We start from the raw sequence: 18,993 nt of genomic DNA, 5'->3' as shown, positions 1-18,993 counted from the left end.
AAGCAAGAGACTGTTCTGAAGACAAAAATGGGGGGTGCAACTCAATATTAGGGAGGTGTTCTTAATGTTTTGAACACTCAGGGTATGTCCACCATTTTGAGCCGCGCATTAATGTGAGTGGGACGCCCCCGCAGTGCAGTTTGGGTGGGTGTTGCATAACGGTGCTTTTGTTTACAGTCTGGGCTTAGCTGTCAGTGTCCAGCATGCCCCCTCCGCCTCACTACTACCCTCTTTGTGTGTGTGTGTGTGTGTCCCGTAGTCTTGGCAACAAAGTTGCTGGGCTGGTGCACTGTGGTGGATTCGGATAACTCCTTTTTTTTTTTTTTTTTTTTTTTTTTTTTTTTACATTTTGGAGTGGTATTAAATGTAAAATACATTATAAGCTTAACTATAGATGCAGCTGTCGCTTTACACAAATGATTGTAGTTTATATATAAAAGTACCAGTCAAAAGTTTGGACACCTACTCATTCCAGGTTTTCTAAATTTTTTTAACTCATTACTACATTGTAGAATAATAGTGAAGATATCAAAACTATGAAATGGTACACATGGAATCATGGAATTATATTTGAGATTCTTCAAAGTAGCCACCCTTTGCCTTGACAGTTTTGTACACTTTTGGCATTCTCTCAACCACCTTCATGAGATAGTCACCTGGAATGCATTTCAATTAACAGGTGTGCATTCTTAAAAGTTAATTTGTGGAATTTCTTTCCTTGATGCTTTTGAGCCAATCAGCTGTGTTGTGACAAGGTAAGGGTGGTATACAGAAGATGGCCATATTTGGTAAAAGCACAAGTCCATATTATGTCAAGAACAACTCAAATAAACAAAGAGAAACGACAGTCCATCATTACTTTAAGACATGAAGGTCAGTCAATCAGGAAAATTTCAAGGACTTTGAAAGTTTCTTCAAGTGCGGTCGCAAAAACATACAGCGCTATGATGAAACTGGCTCTCATGAGGACCGCCACAGGAAAGGAAGACCTAGAGTTACCTCTGCTGCAGAAGATAAGTTCATTAGTTACCAGCCTCAGAAATCGGCAATTAACTGCACCTCAGTTAAAGTAACACACATCTCAACATCAACTGTTCAGAGGAGACGATGTGAATCAGGCCTTCATGGTCGAATTGCTGAAAAGAAACCACTACTAAAGGACACCAATAAGAAGACTTGCTTGGGCCAAGAATCATGAGCAATGGACATTAGAGCAGTGGAAATCTGTCCTTTTGGTCCAAATTTGAGATTTTTGGTTCCAACCGCTGTATCTTTGTGAGATGCAGAGTAGATGAACGGATGATCTCTGCATGTGTGGTTCCCACCGTGAACCATGGAGGTGGGGGTGCTTTGCTGGTGACACTGTCGGTAATTTATTTAGAATTCAAGGCACACTTAACCAGCATTGCTACCACTGCATTCTGCAGCGATACACTATCCCATCTGGTTTGCACTTAGTGGGTATATATGTTTTTCAACAGGACAATGACCCAACACACCTCCAGGCTGTGTAAGAGCTATTTTACCAAGAAGGAGAGTGATGGAGTGCTGCAACAGATGACCTGGCCTCCACAATTTAATTTTTTTAAATCACCCGACCTCAACCCAATTGAGATGGTTTGGGATGAGTTGGACTGCAGAGCGAAGGAAAACTGGGCGACTAGACAGGATCGAGGGGAAAGATGAACTGAGCAAAGTACAGAGAGATCCTTGATGAAAACCTCCTCCAGAGCACTCAGGACCTGACTGGGGGCGACGGCTTCACCTTCCATCAGGACAACGACCGTAAGCACACAGCCAAGACAACGCAGGAGTGGCTTTGGGACAAGTCTCTGAATGTCCTTGAGTGACCCAGCCAGAGCCCGGAATTGAACTCGATCGAACATCTCTGGAGAGACCTGAAAATAGCTGTGCAGTGACGCTCCCCATCTAACCTGACATAACTTGACAGGATCTGCAGAGACAAATGGCAGAAACTCCCCAAATACAGGTGTGCCAAGCTTGTAGCGTCTTACCCAAGAAGACTCTAGGCTGTAATCGCTGCCAAAGGTGCTTCAACAAAGTACTGAGTAAATAGTCTGAATACTTATGTAAATGTGATATTTCAGTAAAAAAATATATATATAAATGTGCAAACATTTCTACAAACCTGTTTTTGCTTTGCCATCATTGGGTACTGTATGTAGATTGAGGGGAAATAACAGATTTAATCAATTTTAGATTAAGGCTGTAATGTAACAAAATGGGGGGGGGGGGGGGGGGGGGGCGTTAAGGGGTCTGAATACTCTTTGAATGCGCAGTGTGCAAGTTTGGACACCACCTCATTCAAGGTTTTTTTTCTTTATTTTACTATTTTTTTTATATTGTAGAATAATAGTGAAGACATCAAAACTATGAAATAACACATGGAATCATGTAGTAACCAAAAAATTGTTAAACAAATCAAAATATATTTTAGTTTCTTCAAAGTAGCTACCAATTGCACACTTCCTCAAAACCTCCCCTTTTATTGTCCTCAGCACAAGGTGCACCTGTGTAATGATCATGCTGTTTAATCAGCTTCTTGATATGCCACACCTGTCAGGTGGCTGGATTATCTTGGCAAAGGAGAAATGCTCACTAACGGGGATGTGAACACGTTTGTGCACATTTTAGAGAATCTTTTTGTGCGTATGAAACATTTCTGGGATCTTTTATTTCAGCTCATGAAATATGGCACCAACACTTTACGTGTTGTGTTAATTTTTGTTCAGTGTAGTTGGATTGGTTGCATTATTTACTTCAAAATAGACATTTTGGTGGCAGATGCTTCAACATTGACTGCTGTAAAATCAGTTGTACATTTTTAGACTGACTTCCTTATAAGATAAACTAGTACAGAGAAGCTATGTGTTGTCACCAGGTTAGCTCTGCCTTACGCAATAGTATTCTAACACGTGGCCATGTGTTCAACAATCACCTGGACTACAGGTGCAAAGGACGTCTGCTCTATTGCTGACGTCCATGCATATAGATAATGCATTTCTGCCGCACCTTGTGTTTTGCAGGTAACCAAGCCTCCCTGTCAACTCTATCCCCAACTCATCAGCAATGTGTACTTTGATTACAGGCCTATTGGGTGAGCAGTTACTGACTCTACAGGTACATTCCGGAAGGTATCCTACGACTAATTGCTAATTTAGGCTAAACTCCTGAAATGCTTCGCGTTGTAGAGCGAAACCATTATCTTTTGTGTCATTAAGCACTGAAAAAACAATCAGCGTGAGCATGACATTTTTCACTTCTTTAAAATGTGTCTGCAGTTGCGGTCAAAATATTTTGACACCCTTGCACTTTGCAATGTTGCAGAATGTTCTGTTTCTCTTTTCAAAACTGATTGAATTACTATTTCTACTGTGTAGGCACTTGCAACTTACCATAATTGAGAAGTTACAGTAACTGAGAATCACCTGCCTCCAAACAAATTTGAAGTGAAAAATCGCCATTTCATAAAAAAATATATACTTTCTTGGTTCTGTGCATAGGTGCCAATATATTTGACCCCCGACTGTAGAACAACAACGACTAGGACTGTGAAGGTCATAGACTTTTGGATGACGGTTATTGATTGGTCAAATCACTTGGTCAGCCAACAATTTAGTATTTAATTTTTCTCGTTTGACTGCATGTGCTGGTGCTGCAGGGAGGGGGAGGGGGGGGAGGGGAGGTGTTGCTAGAACATCTTGCTTGTTTCAGCAAGCAGCAACCAAGTTTCATGATGCGTCAGCTGTTTTGTTTCCAATCCAGCTATATTTATACAGCACATTTCAGACATGGCTTGCAACGCAATGTGTTTTACATACAATAAATAAAAGCTTAAATATATTTACTACACAATAAATTCAAAAACAAAAAAAAGGAGAGAATGCCAAGAGTGTGGCTACTTTGAAGAATCTCAAATATAAAATATTTGGATTAGTTTAACACTTTTTCTGGGGGGGGGGGGTTACTACATGATTCCGTGTGTGTGTGTTGATGTCTTCACTATTATTCTACAATGTTGAAAATGGTAAAAAAAAGAAACCCTGGAATGAGTAGGTGTGTCAAATTTTGACTTGTACTGTATGCCAAGTTGCTCTCTCAGAATATCATAATGGACCTGACTTTCTCCACTTCTGCTCTGCCTTTCTGCAATTTCTCTTAATTTAGTTTCCTCACTCATCCAATGAGCTCTCTGTTTGGTGTGGCCTCTTTCAGCTATGGCATCAATGGTTGCTCTTAATTTGCTATTAAAGTGATCAACTAAATCACAAGAGGTAGGCAGAACAAGTGAAGTATTGTTCATACACTCAGTCTGTAGCAACTTCAGAGAGGAAAGCATTTCTTAATGCGTTAGGTATTACACTGTGCTATGGGCAACAAGGTAGTAAAACATGCACAGTGGTGATCAGATACAATAAAGGATATGTCAATATAAAGCCCCTTGGTAATAACCAGGTCCAGAGTATGGCTGTGGTTATTGGTGGGCCCAGTAACATGTTGGATAATGTCCATAGAGCTCAAAACATGAATAAATTCAATGGCCTTGGAGTCAGTCTCTTTTGTCAACATGAATGTTAAAATTGCCCAACGCAATGATTTTTATCATAGTTCTCAAGGACAATAGAAAATAGTTCAGATAAATCAGTTAAGATAGTGGGGCAGTGCTTTGGTGGCCTATACAGGGTTATGGCCAGCATTGGTGGCTGACATTTTAAACAGTATAGCATGATGCTCAGAAGACCCAAAGTTGCCAAAATGAAATGTCCTTACATCTGAGAGCGTTAGTAAAAATAGAGGCTGTCCCTCCTTTTTCTGATAGCGTATGAAAGGCTATAGTACGGGGGAGGCTTCAATAAGAGCGGCACTACAGTATGATTACAGCCATGTTTCAGTGAGGAACATGCAATCAACTTTGCACAGTAATGAGGTCATTCACATGGGAGGTTTTACTTGTGATTGCTCTAACATTTTTTTGAAAGTGCTATATTCATATTCTGTCCCTGGGGCATCTGCCTTGAGGTAACCAATGGAATAAGAACCAAATGATTAACGTTAGAACCACTAGAAGGTGAAGTTAACCTCTCTAGGGGGGTGGGACGCTACCGTCCCAGCTGGCCAGCATCCAGTGAAATTGCAGAGCGCCAAATTCAAAAACAGAAATACTCATTATAAAAATTCATGAAACATACAAGTGTTATACATCGGTTTAAAGATTAACTTTTTGTTAATCCAACCATGGTGTCAGATTTCAAAAAGACTTTACGGCGAAAGCAAACCATGCGATTATCTGAACAGCGCCCAGCAAACAAATCATTACAAACAGTAACCAGCCAAGTAGACGAGTAACAAAAGTCAGAAATGGCGATAAAATGTATCACTTACCTTTGATCTTCATATGATTGCACTCCCAGACTCCATGTTACACAAATGTTCGTTTTGTTCGATAATGTCCCTCTTTATATTCAAAAACATCTGTTTGTTGGTGCGTTTTTTTTCCCCCAGTAATCCATTGGAACAAAGCTTGGTCACAACAGACAGACGAAAAATCCAAAAAAGTACCATAAAAGTTCGTAGAAACATGTCAAACGATGTTTATAATCAAGCCTCAGGTTGTTTTTGTCATAAATAATCGATCATATTTCAACCGGACAATAGCTTCGTCAATAAAGGAAAAACAAAGGCACAGTCCCGGTCACACACAGGACTCGTGTCTGGAAATTTCCACTGTCCTCTCATTGAAAGTGGTGTTTCTCCCTCATTTCTCAGAGTAAAAGCCTGAAACAATGCCTTAAGACTGGCAACATGTAGTGGAAGCCATAGGGATTGTGAACTGCGTCATAAGTCTTTGTATGGTGGATAGGCTTTCAATGGAAAAACAGGCATTTCAAAATAATAGCACTTATGGGATGGATTTTCCTCAGGTTTTCGCCTGCCATATCAGTACTCACAGACATTATTTTAACTGTTTTGGAAACTAGAGTAGAGTGTTTTCTAGAAATTAGTGTTTTCAATCCAAATTTACGAATTTATATGCATATTCTAGCTTCTGGACCTGAGTAGCAGGCAGTTTACTTTGGGCATGCTTTTCATCCAAAATTCCCGAATGCTGCCCCCTACCCTAGTGAGGTTAAAGGAACATACTGTAAATTAGGTTACTAACAATAACCATAGTTCCATTTCTACAGGAGTTTATAAGATTTCCAAGTCCTCTTTTGCTTATTCTGACAGGGAGAACTGGAGCAATACCAGACCCTGTCCATCAGTCTCTAAAACAGTTTGCAATGTTGCTGGAAATGATCCTGGAACCCCTGCTGTTAGAGTGAATCCCGTCTCTTTTTAAAAAGTGCTGGTTGAAGTTGTCACAAAAAGAGACATTTCTGTCATTGCAACATTTCTTCAGGTTCTCGTTCAGGGCAAAGAGTCGGCTGAAACATTCCAAGCCCCTTCAGTAGCACGGGAGGGGGCTAGAGATAATTATTCTCTTCCCTGTGCTAACAAGGGTGTTTTTTAAAACAGCTTAGCTTTTTGATAGCTGGAACGGATCTTCTCGGACATATGAAGGGTGGCCAGACTGCCTCCCCTATCTCCTATGCCTTGTGAGTGTCCAGCCACGGAATTGACCTTAACATCTGTTGGATTGGGACAGATCAACGCTGCCCGACTCATTGACAGCTTTGCTATAGGTGGCATTTAGATCTGACATTCGGTTTTCCTGGGTTACAGCAAGGTCGGTGTACTTAGAAAGCAAGTTATCCTTTTCTCGCAGCCAAGCTAACAGCCAGAAAATCTCTTCCTTAAACTGCTTGATGATGGTGCATTTTGGGCAGACAAATCCCTGCCCATTTTCCAGTCACACCTTCATTGTGTGAAAAACATATCTCGATGGATAAAAACACAGGTGGGCTAGCACTGCCAGCGTTGGCCTGCTCCATTTTCATGATGCTAACTGCTACTTAACAGGAATCCAGGACACGTTTTGGGAAGTGTTACCCAGACACTATTTATTTGGAAGACAAATTAATTATTGTGCCTTGTTAAGCACTGGTCCAGAATCTGTTTTAAATGGGGAAATCAGATCCCAGTAACACTCAGCAACCCTTCCTCAATAGACTGTCCTGTCCACTCCGGAAGTGATGTTTAGGAAGTCATGACGTTTGGTCATGGTCCAGAAAAAGACACTTCACAGGAAAGGCATTTTGATATTTGACTACAAAAGTAGAACACAAAGGAAGCTATTTGGTTTGCTTGTCAACACAAAAAGACTAAGGAAAAGAAATGAAATACGGGTTCCTCATCCTGGAAAATCTGTAGTTTTGAATAGGCCTAACCAATGTCACCTCTAGGCTCTGTTTCAATGTCCACACCAACCAGCATACTACCTAGTGTATGTATTTGGCATGATTTCTTTGTAGTGTACTAATATGCAACGGTCTCTCAATCCCTTGAGTTGTTTTCCCTCTAATTGGATAACTTGCTTCAGGTTTTCCCCCAACAAAAAATTGGAGGAGACACCGCTAAATGTAAAGTCTCCTGATGTAGCCTGTACCGAATGAGAGGATAGTAGGGGAAGATTTTGAATGGAAAGCTCCAGTGTCACATGCAAGGTCAGTCATAATTACCCATTTTACTTGGTAGTTTCCAAGCAACAATCATGCCAATCTGGTAGTAGTTTGTGGCAAAAATAGGCCTACCTGGTATTTAAGGTAGATTCAGCGATATGACGTAGATGCAGAAAGTAAACAGCATAGTGGGTCAATTTCCTCAACATCTAAGCACATTTTAAGCGTGAGGCTCAACTTCTCCACGGTTTTGGTTGCCTGGCTACCACGATATAACTGTGCGAAGTCTTGCCTCTCGCTCATTTCAATATCTGTGGTGCGTATCTTAACATTTACGTCATTTAACAAAACATTGAACTGTCCCATATGTTAAACTACTTAATTGGAGCTTAATTCATTGTTTCCATAAAACTAAAAATGAAGTAAGTTTAAAAAAGAAAATAGTAGCCTTGTGATTGAGATGTTTTATCTAATTCTAAAGTAGCCTTAAAGTGGAACTGACAGCATTTTAGCAACATAAAATCTGTTCATATACACCCTCCCAGGAACAATGACACTTAAAAAAAAAAATTCTGACATAAAGCACTTATGGTCAGTTTCACGTTTTCATTCATTCTTAGAATGTTTGGGAATTACGTAGAGTAGGGCATTTATGAAAATTCTATAGCAATATAGAATTTGTGCGTTTGGACAGTTAATAGACACTGCAGTAAATGAAACCTAATAAAAACATTTGTCTTGTCCAGGACCAGAGTCTATGCAGACCGTTGCGCCAAAGCCAATCAGAGCGACAGTGGACCTTTATGTAAAGGCATTTACAATCAGGCCTGACATAATTCACTTTGAACTGGACTGTGAATTTTCAGAGAAGGGAAAATGTAAAATAGTCATAAAAAGGAAATCTCTCTCTCCTCTCTTGCATAACAAGATCAACAACTAATGCTAGCCAGAGCAAGATGGGGAATTGTAGCTTGCCTGCCTATGATGCATACTTGTCTCAACCAAGCATCTAAGCTAACTGACTAAAGTTGGCTAGCTCTACCAAACTCTGTCCTGAGGCCCCCGCCTGGCTGCATGTTTTGGTTTTTGCCCTAGCACTACACAGCTGTTTCAAATCATCAAAGCTCGATGATGAGTTGGTTATTTGAAACAGCTGTGTAGCGCTAGGTCAAAAAACTAAACATACACTGGGGGGGGGCAGGAAACCCTGATCCAGTGCATTCGTGACTATTACTGACACGGTCATATTGCGGGTGTAGTGCGTTCGTAAATTCATCAGTTATTCTGCGCTCTGGGACACATACGCCATCTACTCCAATTTCGTATCTCTTGCGTTCGCAACTTCACTCTGGCTAACTGGATAACAGTCGTTCTAGTTCTTGCTAGCTAACCAAATGACACCTGCGTCTGTGAGTCATTGAAACAGTGCATCCCGAATGGCGGCACCAAACAATGTACCTGGTCAACTGTGGTTTACAAGCTGATTGGTGAAATTATATTCATCATGCATTGAATTGCATCCATCTATTCTGTCAACAATGCCTTAGTGTACAATCATGGAATGTTGATTCAAATATAACCTATTTTTAAAACCTCTTTATGAAGTTGGTTTTGTAGCATAAACTGGGAATTTGATATTTTTTTACTGATATGAAACGGAGACAATCATAATATCTGCAAAGTAGCTAAAACGCTGTTTGTTCCACTTTAATGGTGGACTGTAGAAAAAAGGACTTCCTAGATTTGTACTTTGACCTACTGTAATGGTATTGAACATTGTTCGTACTTGAGATATGAAGATATTGGACACCATAAGGGGTGACTAAACATTCCAAAGGGCCCAGAGCTAGTTTGGCATATGTGTTTCAACTCTCATTTTAACCAATGTGATACTGACACCTAGTGCTAGTATGTGGTACTGCAACGTGTTGACATAACTTCTCCATTATCTGCTTGTTTCTCCCTGTGGCCATGTGTTAGTCTTATACCTCCCTTGGTTTTCTTCTGATTCTGCTCCTAAAACATCCCTCTTTCATTTCTCATTGTACCATCTTTGTCCTCCCTCCTTTCTCAGCCTCTCATTTGAGTAGTCATTGAAGGAAGGACCTGGGGAAAGTTGTGCCACTTGTCATTTGCTGTAAATTTTTTCAAAACACAAAAAAGACATGTCTTTTGATCTAGATTCTAACCTCTCTCCTCTCTGTAGCCGCTGCGCCTGACGCCACAGAGGGAGTTCATTAAGTCTCTGATGGGCATCGGCAAGCGGCTGGCCACGCTGCCCACCAAGGAGCAGAAGACCAAGCAGCTCACCTCAGAGCTGTTAGTGCTCAACCACAAGCTGCCCGCCCGCGTCTGGCTGCCCACTGCAGCCTTCGACCACCACGTGGTGCGTGTGCCCCACACACAGGCCGTGGTGCTCAACTCCAAAGACAAGGTGACTAGAAGGCCGAGTAGTTTAAAACCTTTTTAGTTAACTCATTTTGTTATTTAATGAGGTGCCTGGAGTTTAAATGGAGCGGGCCCCAATGCTCTTTCAGTGGGACTAACTGGTTAAATGTGCATTTAAAAAAATAGCTCTAGAATTCTATTCCCTAAGTATGACCTCTGACCTCCTTCATTCTCACCTTCCTCTCAGGCCCCGTACATCATCTATGTGGAGGTGCTGGAGTGCGAGAGCTTTGAGACGTCCGCCATTCCCGTGCGCATTCCGGAGACGCGCATCCGCAGCGCCCGCTCTGCAGACAACCTCCTCCCAGAGTGCGTTGGCATCACAGCCGAGCAGCGCGCCGGCAGCTTCTCCACCGTGCCCAACTACGACAACGACGACGAGGCCTGGGCCGTGGACGACATCGGCGAGCTGCAAGTGGAGGTAGGTACCCGTGGGGAACCACATTGTGGCACCTTGTGACTTTCCATCACATTTTGATGACAAGGGTGTAGGAGTGAATCAGATTTGAATGTACTAGAACCCTGGGGTCCTTCTATGGTTCCAGCTCCCAGAAGGCCACACCAGTAGCAGTGACAACATCTCCCAGTTCTCTGTGGACAGCATCACCAGCACGGAGAGCAAGGAGCCCATCTTCATCGCCGCCGGCGACATCAGGTACAGGGGTCACTGTCAGCTAGAATTGCTCTGCTAGCTTGTAGTTTCTCTTTCAAGACTTGCTTGACTTGGGATGGAAGAGGAGCGAGCTGTCTTTTTGTTTTCAAGTCCGTCCATTAGATTAGTTCACAGAAATTCCCAAATGACATTATGTTATAGAGACCTCTGATTATTCACTGTTAAGAGTTCATACGCATTTTGACCGATGGAATTTCATGACTTTTCCAGGACTTCCCATGACTTTTTAACCAAGTTTCCGTGCTCAATAATTGGTGGCGTCACTGTAGCCTACATGGAAAAAGTCAGCATAAATGTGGCATTGACACTGAAGGCTGCTGGTCTCTGATCCCATGTAGACCTATCTCCTACCGTTGTGCCGTTGATCAAGGCACTTAACCCCCCCCCCCCCACCACAAAGTAAAATAACTGCACTGTAAGGCTACTGTATAAAACGCATGTGATCAACCCTCCATCTCGAGAGCTACTGGCTGTTCAGGCTTTTGATCCAGCCCTGAATCACACCTGAGTCTGCCTAACAACGTCCTGCTGAGCAGCTGATGTCTAGGCTACAATGTGGCGTGTTACAGCAGGGCTTGAACAAAAGCCTGCACGCCCAGAAGCGCTCTCGGAGGACGGTTGACCACCCTTGATATCAAATATTGCAACGTTACAACCAAATACTTTTGTCTTGTTAGAATTATTCCCTCGTTAAAATGGATAATGTAGGCTACTTCAAAGTAAGGTAGCTAACTAACACATGTTTTTCTATAACCTTAAGGCTAAAATATCTGTGTTTCCAGGGAGCTATTTGTCAATTAGGCTATTCTTAGAATATGTTTAACGTCGGAATTACATAGCCTACTGTTTAATAGAGGGGAATCGCAGCTTTTAAATAACGGTGTTCGGTTTATTTCTCAACATTGCTGGTGGAAAGGCTGAGTCAACGACTTACTTTTTAGCTATAGGCCTTCGCATTAACTAGTGAAATAGCTTGTAGCATGGCTAATTATGTTTTCAATTGGCTATTTCGTTAGTCTATCCTTATTTTATAGGCCAACTGCTGCTGAAATGTCTCTCTCTCTCCTTGGTCAATGGCCCACTTCCACACACACAGATAATCCACAGCACACATACGCGCTGAACGGTAGGCATAGTTCTGATCAGGGCTGATATGTAATGATTTCCTGGATTTATGACCATAAGAACCCTCATTTGACAACTTTGAACATCGCATCCTGGTGTTCAGGCTGGCGCATTCTCAAACTAACAGTCTACTGGCACACATACACCGGATTCAGAGACTAGTGTCAAATAAGCTCGAACAAATAGGAATCAGGATATGAAAGCACACTCTCCATTACTATTCAATGCCGATCCTCCACTTTGATCAACTGTTTTTTTTTTTTTTTTTGCCGCTTCTGTGTGATTTGCTGCTTTTTTTTGCCACTTTGTTTTCTAAAGGAGACGACAGTTCCCCAAAAATGTGAGGATCCGGTATGGTGCTCCGGCCCAATTCCAAGCAATGCTTGTTATAGTTTCATGTATTTGGGTCCATCACTATGTTCTGGATAGAGGTTTTACAACAGCATGTTTCTTTCTTAGGCGACGTCTGTCAGAGAACCTGGCCCACACCCCCACCACGTTCCGGAAAGATCCGGAGGACCCGTCCGCTGTGGCGCTCAAGGAGCCCTGGCAGGAGAAAGTCAGGTGGGTGATTGGCACATAGAATGAATAGAAGGGACACACATGGATGGGCTTACACAATCCCACCTGACGATACATGTCTATCCCACTTAGTGCAGCGAAGAACAGCACATTGTGGCATAGTCAAGTAATTTGCTGTGTCTCACTATTTCTTCCCGCTGTCTCTCCATCCCTCAGGCGGATAAGGGAGGGCTCCCCGTACGGTCACCTGCCAAACTGGCGGCTGCTGTCGGTCATCGTGAAGTGTGGGGACGACCTGAGGCAGGAGCTACTGGCCTTCCAGGTGCTCAGCCAGCTACAGGTACGTGACCCTCCACAGTAGAGTCCCATTCCACAGAAATGCTCTTAATAATAATGTATTATTACCATTCACCCGCTAATGCGCTCCACTTCTCCCCCTTCTCCAGTCCATCTGGGAGCAGGAGCGCGTCCCCCTGTGGATCAAGCCCTATAAAATCCTGGTGATGTCATCGGACAGCGGGATGATCGAGCCCGTGCTGAACGCTGTCTCTCTGCACCAGGTGAGCACATTTTGTTTTAAATTAAATGGACCCCACTTGAAATATCATGACAAAGCTGCCCAAGTTGTTTGTCTATGTGATGCAGTACGACTGCCCTCTTGAGATGAAGATTCTGATAATATAAGTAACACTTTGATCCTGCACTATTATCAATGGCTGTTTTGTACGGAATACCGTGTTGGTTGCCATTTCTAATGGAGTGCTGTGTCTGTGCTCCAGGTGAGGAAGCAGAGCCAGCTGTCTCTGCTGGACTACTTCCTGCAGGAGCACGGCAGCTACACCACCGAGGCCTTCCTCACCGCCCAGCGCAACTTTGTGGAGAGCTGCGCCGGCTACAGTCTCATCTGCTACCTGCTGCAGGTTAAAGACAGGTGGGCAGCCCTCCTTTAGTTTCACTATTACTCCCATGTTCTATTTCCCCTCGCAGCTTCCTGCATCGTTGAGCCTGTTTGGCTGCGTTTACACAGGCAGCCCAATTCTGATATTTTGCCGATTTTTAATTGGGCTGCCTGTGTAAACACCGCTTTTATGGTGTGATATCAACTACCACATCCCACCCTCTCCTGTATTCCTATATGTTTTACTCACTCCCCCCTTCTCTCGTCTCTTTTCTCTCTCTTCAGACACAATGGCAACATCCTCCTGGACTCTGAGGGCCACATCATCCACATTGACTTTGGTTTCATCCTGTCCAGCTCACCCAGGAACCTGGGCTTTGAGACCTCTGCTTTTAAGCTCACCAGCGAATTTGTGGATGTGAGTCCAATAAATCAGAATGCGTGTGAATGTGCATTGTCACATGACTGGAAACCGGAGAAAGCAATGTGGCATTGCTCATACAGCTAGCTGCCTAACAATTGAGTTAGCAATCTCACAATGTTCACTACATAAACACATTTGTTGGTGTGTTAGATGCTATTAGCGACATCAAGTTTGCTGGTTATCTACACAACCTGTCGGTTTTGCATGTGTAAAAAGTCAACTCTGTTGTCCGTGGTTCTCTCTCAGGTGATGGGAGGCCTGGATGGAGACATGTTCAACTACTACAAGGTGCTGATGCTCCAGGGCCTGATAGCTGCTCGCAAACACATGGAGAAGGTGGTCCAAATAGTGGAGATCATGCAGCAAGGTACTGTTAGCTAAAACGGTATATTAGCATGGTCAGTGTGTCGCTGTTTCCATATACATGATCTTTCTGCCCTGTGTCTGGTTTCTTTATGGTCTTGCTATTACAACTCCTGACTCCCGTCTCCCCTCTCCTCCCCCACCAGGCTCTCACCTGCCCTGCTTCCATGGCTCCAGCACCATCCGCTACCTGAAGGAGCGTTTCCACATGAGCCTGACGGAGGAGCAGCTACAGGTGCTGGTGGAGCAGATGGTGGATGGCTCCATGCGCTCCATCACCACCAAGCTTTACGACGGCTTCCAGTACTTCACCAACGGCATCATGTGAACAGTTCAACACCGAGACACAACTCAACCACATGAGACATCCACATGGGAGAGCAAGCAATCGTGTACACACACACATACAGATGGTGGCGAACATGTGCATATGGACTCAAACATGGGCTTGCCATAGCAGCACATCTACGAAAATGGACTCTTGTATAGACTAGTACTACAGGACTTGTATAGACTAGTACTACAGGACTTGTTTGCAAACTTGATATGTTCTTTGTCTTAGACTTATACCCCCCCCTCCTTGTTTTGGCCTTGTGGAGGGGGAGACTGCACCTCCTCCCTCCTGTCCATAGGACTCTTACCTCATTGACTGTTAAAAAAGGAGAGGCATAACGCACAGTACAAATCACACAGGAAACGGATTAAGTATCAATATTGGAGGAGGTACTTCATTGAAAAAGGGAGGGGCAATGTGGGAGAGGGTGTGGTCTAAATTCAGAGTAGCCAAGAAGCGTTTTCTCAGAATGGACAACTGTGCAAGAGCAAATCAGAGGTACATATCGAATATGTACTTATTTTCCGTTGTTCTTAGAGCAAAATGGACTTTGTCCTTACATATAGTGGATTCTCAAAGAAAGCACAAGACAGGTTTTGTAATGGACATTTTCCCTTCTCTGAAAATCCTGTGGTCATCAAGAATGAGCCAGCCCAAAGAGAGGGGGGGAAGGACTATTAAAAACCATGGGTGTATGAGTGTTATCTGTCAGAAAAACAACTCTTGAATAAAGAGTTTGATTCGTTTTGAACAATGTTTAAATTTCGAACTGGAAGTTTGAACTAGGACCAACTCGTCTCTTCTTAGGGGTCCAAGCATGCAGCAAAGCTGCTGGTTGTATGTGTTTTTCTTCCCATCCTTAAAAGGAGCAGTTTCATTTCAATCTGGGTTTCGGACAACTGGTTCTCACCCAGTAGAGCACATCTGTACTTAGTGTTACAAATAGAAATACCATGAATAAAAAGGAGACCGTTGTCGATCATCACATGACAGCCTGTATATTCAACAGACTGTGTCATGCCAACATGCATCATGTAGGGCTTTGCTTTGCTAGTGTCACTCTTAAAACCACCATACTTGAAGGAACGCTAGCGTTGTGATGAGCCTCGTGCACTTGACAGTTATGTTGAACCAAAATGGCTACCTGTGGTTACATATATAAAACAATTGCAATGGATTTATGCAAAACATGTTCCACTAATGTTTGTCTTTCATCTCTAACTAAATGTGTATGTTAGCGCATTATTATTGTATGTTACGTTAACTAAGGTTGCATATTTAACGAATGCGCAATACGTCCCTCTCTGGTTGGCTCTGATGCATTCCTGTGACTAACTCGAGCCAATCCAGAGAGGGTTGTCCTTGAGCAGACTATGTAAATAATGGGAGTGATGATCTCATTCCTCTGTCTTTATTTCTCCTTATTTTGAACAGTATGAGCTCATTATCACAAGTCAACTTCCTTGATATGTGAATGTTTTTTTATGATACTCTACTAAACCGATTTGTTTTTTGCTGTCTCAAACACATGTATTTAAGAGAGCTGTTTGAAAAGCTACATGCTGGGATAGCCTATAACTTATATTACCTGTTTATGTCTTATGTTTGAAAGCTGTGTCATTGGTGGGTGGCTTTTGTGTATAGCAAAAGTTACAAAGAACTCCAAAATGATTCCTGTGAGCAAACCAATGCCTTGAGACATAACTTTTATCAGTGCAACATTTAGGACAGAGGTGTGCAGGTCATGTACCCAGGAAGTTTATTTTATCAAAAGTTTTACACACTTCCTGCTTACTCTTTAGTAAATACTACTTTCATTGCCTTTCCCTTCATTTATTCCAACCCTAACATTCTATAAAATGTAAATAACTCAAGTGCATTTTATCTTTACCGGAGTGGGTTCTGTCACACCCCAGTTGATGTTCTCTCCCATTCAGAACCATGGAGATGCAGAATTGTCTTTGTCTAGTGTCACACCAGCTAAATGCTTGTCCATATTCAGGGCAGACGTGTTCAGACAATGTATAGATCACACTATTGTTCTGAACAGAAACATTTCTGCTCTACATGTGAAGTTTTTTGCCCTTTTCAAGTTCTGAACATTGTGCCCTCAAAGAGACATGGAATTGGTCCATCGCTAACACCAAGCAAAGCATTTATTCGACTAAATTAACAAGTCCTTCGTCCTTGATACTAAAGACATTTAGAATGTACAGGGGAAAAAATATTGGCCACTTTTGTATCAGAACGCTAACACTTACCATTTTAATCTTGCTAATTATATGTTTCACTTTTCATACACATGGTACAGAGATGAACCTTGTATCATGTTGACTAAATGCATGACTCCAATAAATTGGAAAGTTTTAAAAATATAGTTTCTTGGTTTTCTTAACATGTGTTGATAAATTGTAGGGGGAATTTGGATATATAATTGAATAAAATGCAAGTCACATGATTACATATACACACAGTAAACTAGTAATGTGTTGCAATAGATTTGTTTCAGTTGCATCAAGGATAGACTTTGTTAATTCAGTTTTTAATATGGAATGCCACTATGGCAGGCTATATTGTAATCAACTGAATATGAATTGGAGAACAGAATACTATTTTAGCAAATTTAATGACATGTCCTCTACAGCTCTTTTACAGTGGTCCTAATCATTTGCAGTGCTGATGCTACTGTGTAAAGCAGCCAATTCTGATCCTTCATTAATTGGTCGTTTGACCAACCAGATCAGCTCTGAAAAAGATTGAAAATATCTTTGGTCAAAAGACCAATTAGTGAACAAAAATCAGAATTGGGCTGCCTGTGTAAACTCAGCCAATGACTTTAATTCTACAGTTGTAACTACTTTGAATTCTTCCAACAAACATGGTCTTGATTGGACTTGGACATTTTTGGCTACTTGAAGCGTTTGTCTTAAATCAAGAAAAACAGCTCCTATTAATTAGAGTCCATAATCATGAGGGGTCAATATCAGAGATGAGCATCTGTAGCTGGCGCCCGTGTATACCTAGGCCTACGGTAAGTAAAAAAAATACAAATAAAAAAAGTAAACTGGAATAGATTTAAATTAAATTCCACTCATTGCATTTATACAAAATTCATCAATTCAAAAATCTAACAAACTTTTCTTGACATTCGGAATGTGGTTGTGGAAAGCAAGGCTAACCCTGAGTCCTGATAAGGCCACAGGGCTACAACACCTGGTTAGTGTGTTAACTGAACTACTATAACATGATGATATATGGACATTACAAGTGTATGTGCCCGAGTATAAATGAGGGAGCTCATACGTGTGTTTTAGGTGTGTGTGAGGGTCAGGGAGGTAAACAATTCTGTTACTACGGTGGCCCAGATCTCCTCAGGCTGAAAACAAGAGACAGTCGGAAAGCCATGTAGGCGTACTGGAAGTAAAAATTCTGCTGTAATATCCTTACAAAATTCCTCAAATGGACCCTCTATACAGAACGCCATTGGTGAGAACACACCAGGGCTCCCGAGTGACGCAGCGATCTATGGCACTGCTGTCACTACAGACCCTGGTTTGAACCCGGGCTGTATCACAACCGGCCGCGATCGCGAACCCTCCCCCATCGTCATCTGGGTTGGGGGAGGGTTTGGCTGGGGTAGGCCGTCATTGTAAAATAAGAATTTGTTCTTAACCTTTATTAACTAGGCAAGTAAGTCAGTTAAATAAATAAATCATTTCAAAAAGGTTCTAGGACCAGACACCCACGTGTAAGTAGCCTTAAACTGAACAACAGACAAATCACTTTTCAATAGATTTTCAGAAAACACAGCATTATAAACTTATCTTGACTTTGAAAATGTGGTTGTAGACAATGAGGCTGACTTGCGGCCGCAGTGCTGCATCACCTGGTAAGTCTGTACTCTGTGTGTGTTAATACAGCATGTAAATGTGTGATAATAGGAATAGGCTACATTACTGAATGACTTAGTCATGTCTAAGTGTGTTAAATATGTGCCCAAGGCTGTAAATGAGGGTGGTCGTGTGTGTGTGTGTATTTCAGGTTTGTCAGTTGTCAGACTCAGGGCATCAAATATTCTCTATGCTGGCACAATCCCTCTCAGATGGATACAAAGAACAACAGGGATGAAAGTAAGATTCTCACACTACAATTGCCAAACTCCCTTCTCAGGAAGAGAAGATAGATAGAACTGCTCTAAAAGAGACGATGAAGAGAAAGAACAAAGGGCGGAGAGGAGAGTTTTTACTCCCAAGCCATAAGACTCCTGAACAGGTAATCAAATGGCTACCCGGACTATTTGCACTGTGTGCCCCCTCAACCCCTCTTTTACGCTGCTGATAAACTCTGTTTATCATATATGCATAGTCACTTTAACTATACATTCATGTACATACTACCTCAATTGGCCCGATCAACCAGTGCTCCCGCACATTGGCACAAATTATTTTTAATGTTGTTTTTATTTCTTTACTTACCCATTGTTCACCTAATACCTTTTTTTGCACTATTGGTTAGAGCCTGTAAGTAAGCATTTCACTGTAAGGTCTACACCTGTTGTATTCGGCGCACATGACAAATAAACTTTGATTTAAGATACACAATCCATGTCTCAAGGCTTAAAAACCC

The 18,993-nt window shown here is 42.1% G+C and overlaps 1 protein-coding gene across 2 annotated transcripts in view; it reads left to right on the top strand.

Annotated features, from left to right (window-relative positions):
* LOC106588340 (phosphatidylinositol 4-kinase beta) overlaps positions 1 to 16,742 on the top strand; it is a 29,026-nt gene extending 12,284 nt beyond the window's left edge. Inside the window, exons 1-11 of one of the 2 annotated variants that reach the window (XM_014177221.3) lie at positions 8,839 to 8,989; positions 9,787 to 10,014; positions 10,216 to 10,449; positions 10,574 to 10,683; positions 12,286 to 12,390; positions 12,565 to 12,688; positions 12,795 to 12,908; positions 13,128 to 13,279; positions 13,532 to 13,664; positions 13,917 to 14,037; positions 14,180 to 16,742. In XM_014177221.3, coding sequence (XP_014032696.1) covers positions 8,975 to 8,989; positions 9,787 to 10,014; positions 10,216 to 10,449; positions 10,574 to 10,683; positions 12,286 to 12,390; positions 12,565 to 12,688; positions 12,795 to 12,908; positions 13,128 to 13,279; positions 13,532 to 13,664; positions 13,917 to 14,037; positions 14,180 to 14,361 — 1,518 coding nt within the window. In that variant the 5' untranslated portion in view covers positions 8,839 to 8,974 and the 3' untranslated portion in view covers positions 14,362 to 16,742. Of the gene's footprint in view, positions 1 to 8,838; positions 8,990 to 9,786; positions 10,015 to 10,215; positions 10,450 to 10,573; positions 10,684 to 12,285; positions 12,391 to 12,564; positions 12,689 to 12,794; positions 12,909 to 13,127; positions 13,280 to 13,531; positions 13,665 to 13,916; positions 14,038 to 14,179 lie in introns of those variants that run through there. The other variant, XM_014177220.3, reaches the window with a different exon arrangement.
* Positions 16,743 to 18,993: the final 2,251 nt, after the last annotated feature.

This window comes from Salmo salar, chromosome 27 (assembly GCF_965601325.2).
Source record: "Salmo salar chromosome 27, fSalSal1, whole genome shotgun sequence".
In the NCBI taxonomy this organism is placed as follows: domain Eukaryota; kingdom Metazoa; phylum Chordata; class Actinopteri; order Salmoniformes; family Salmonidae; genus Salmo; species Salmo salar.
This window is presented reverse-complemented; position numbering and strand designations above follow the sequence as displayed.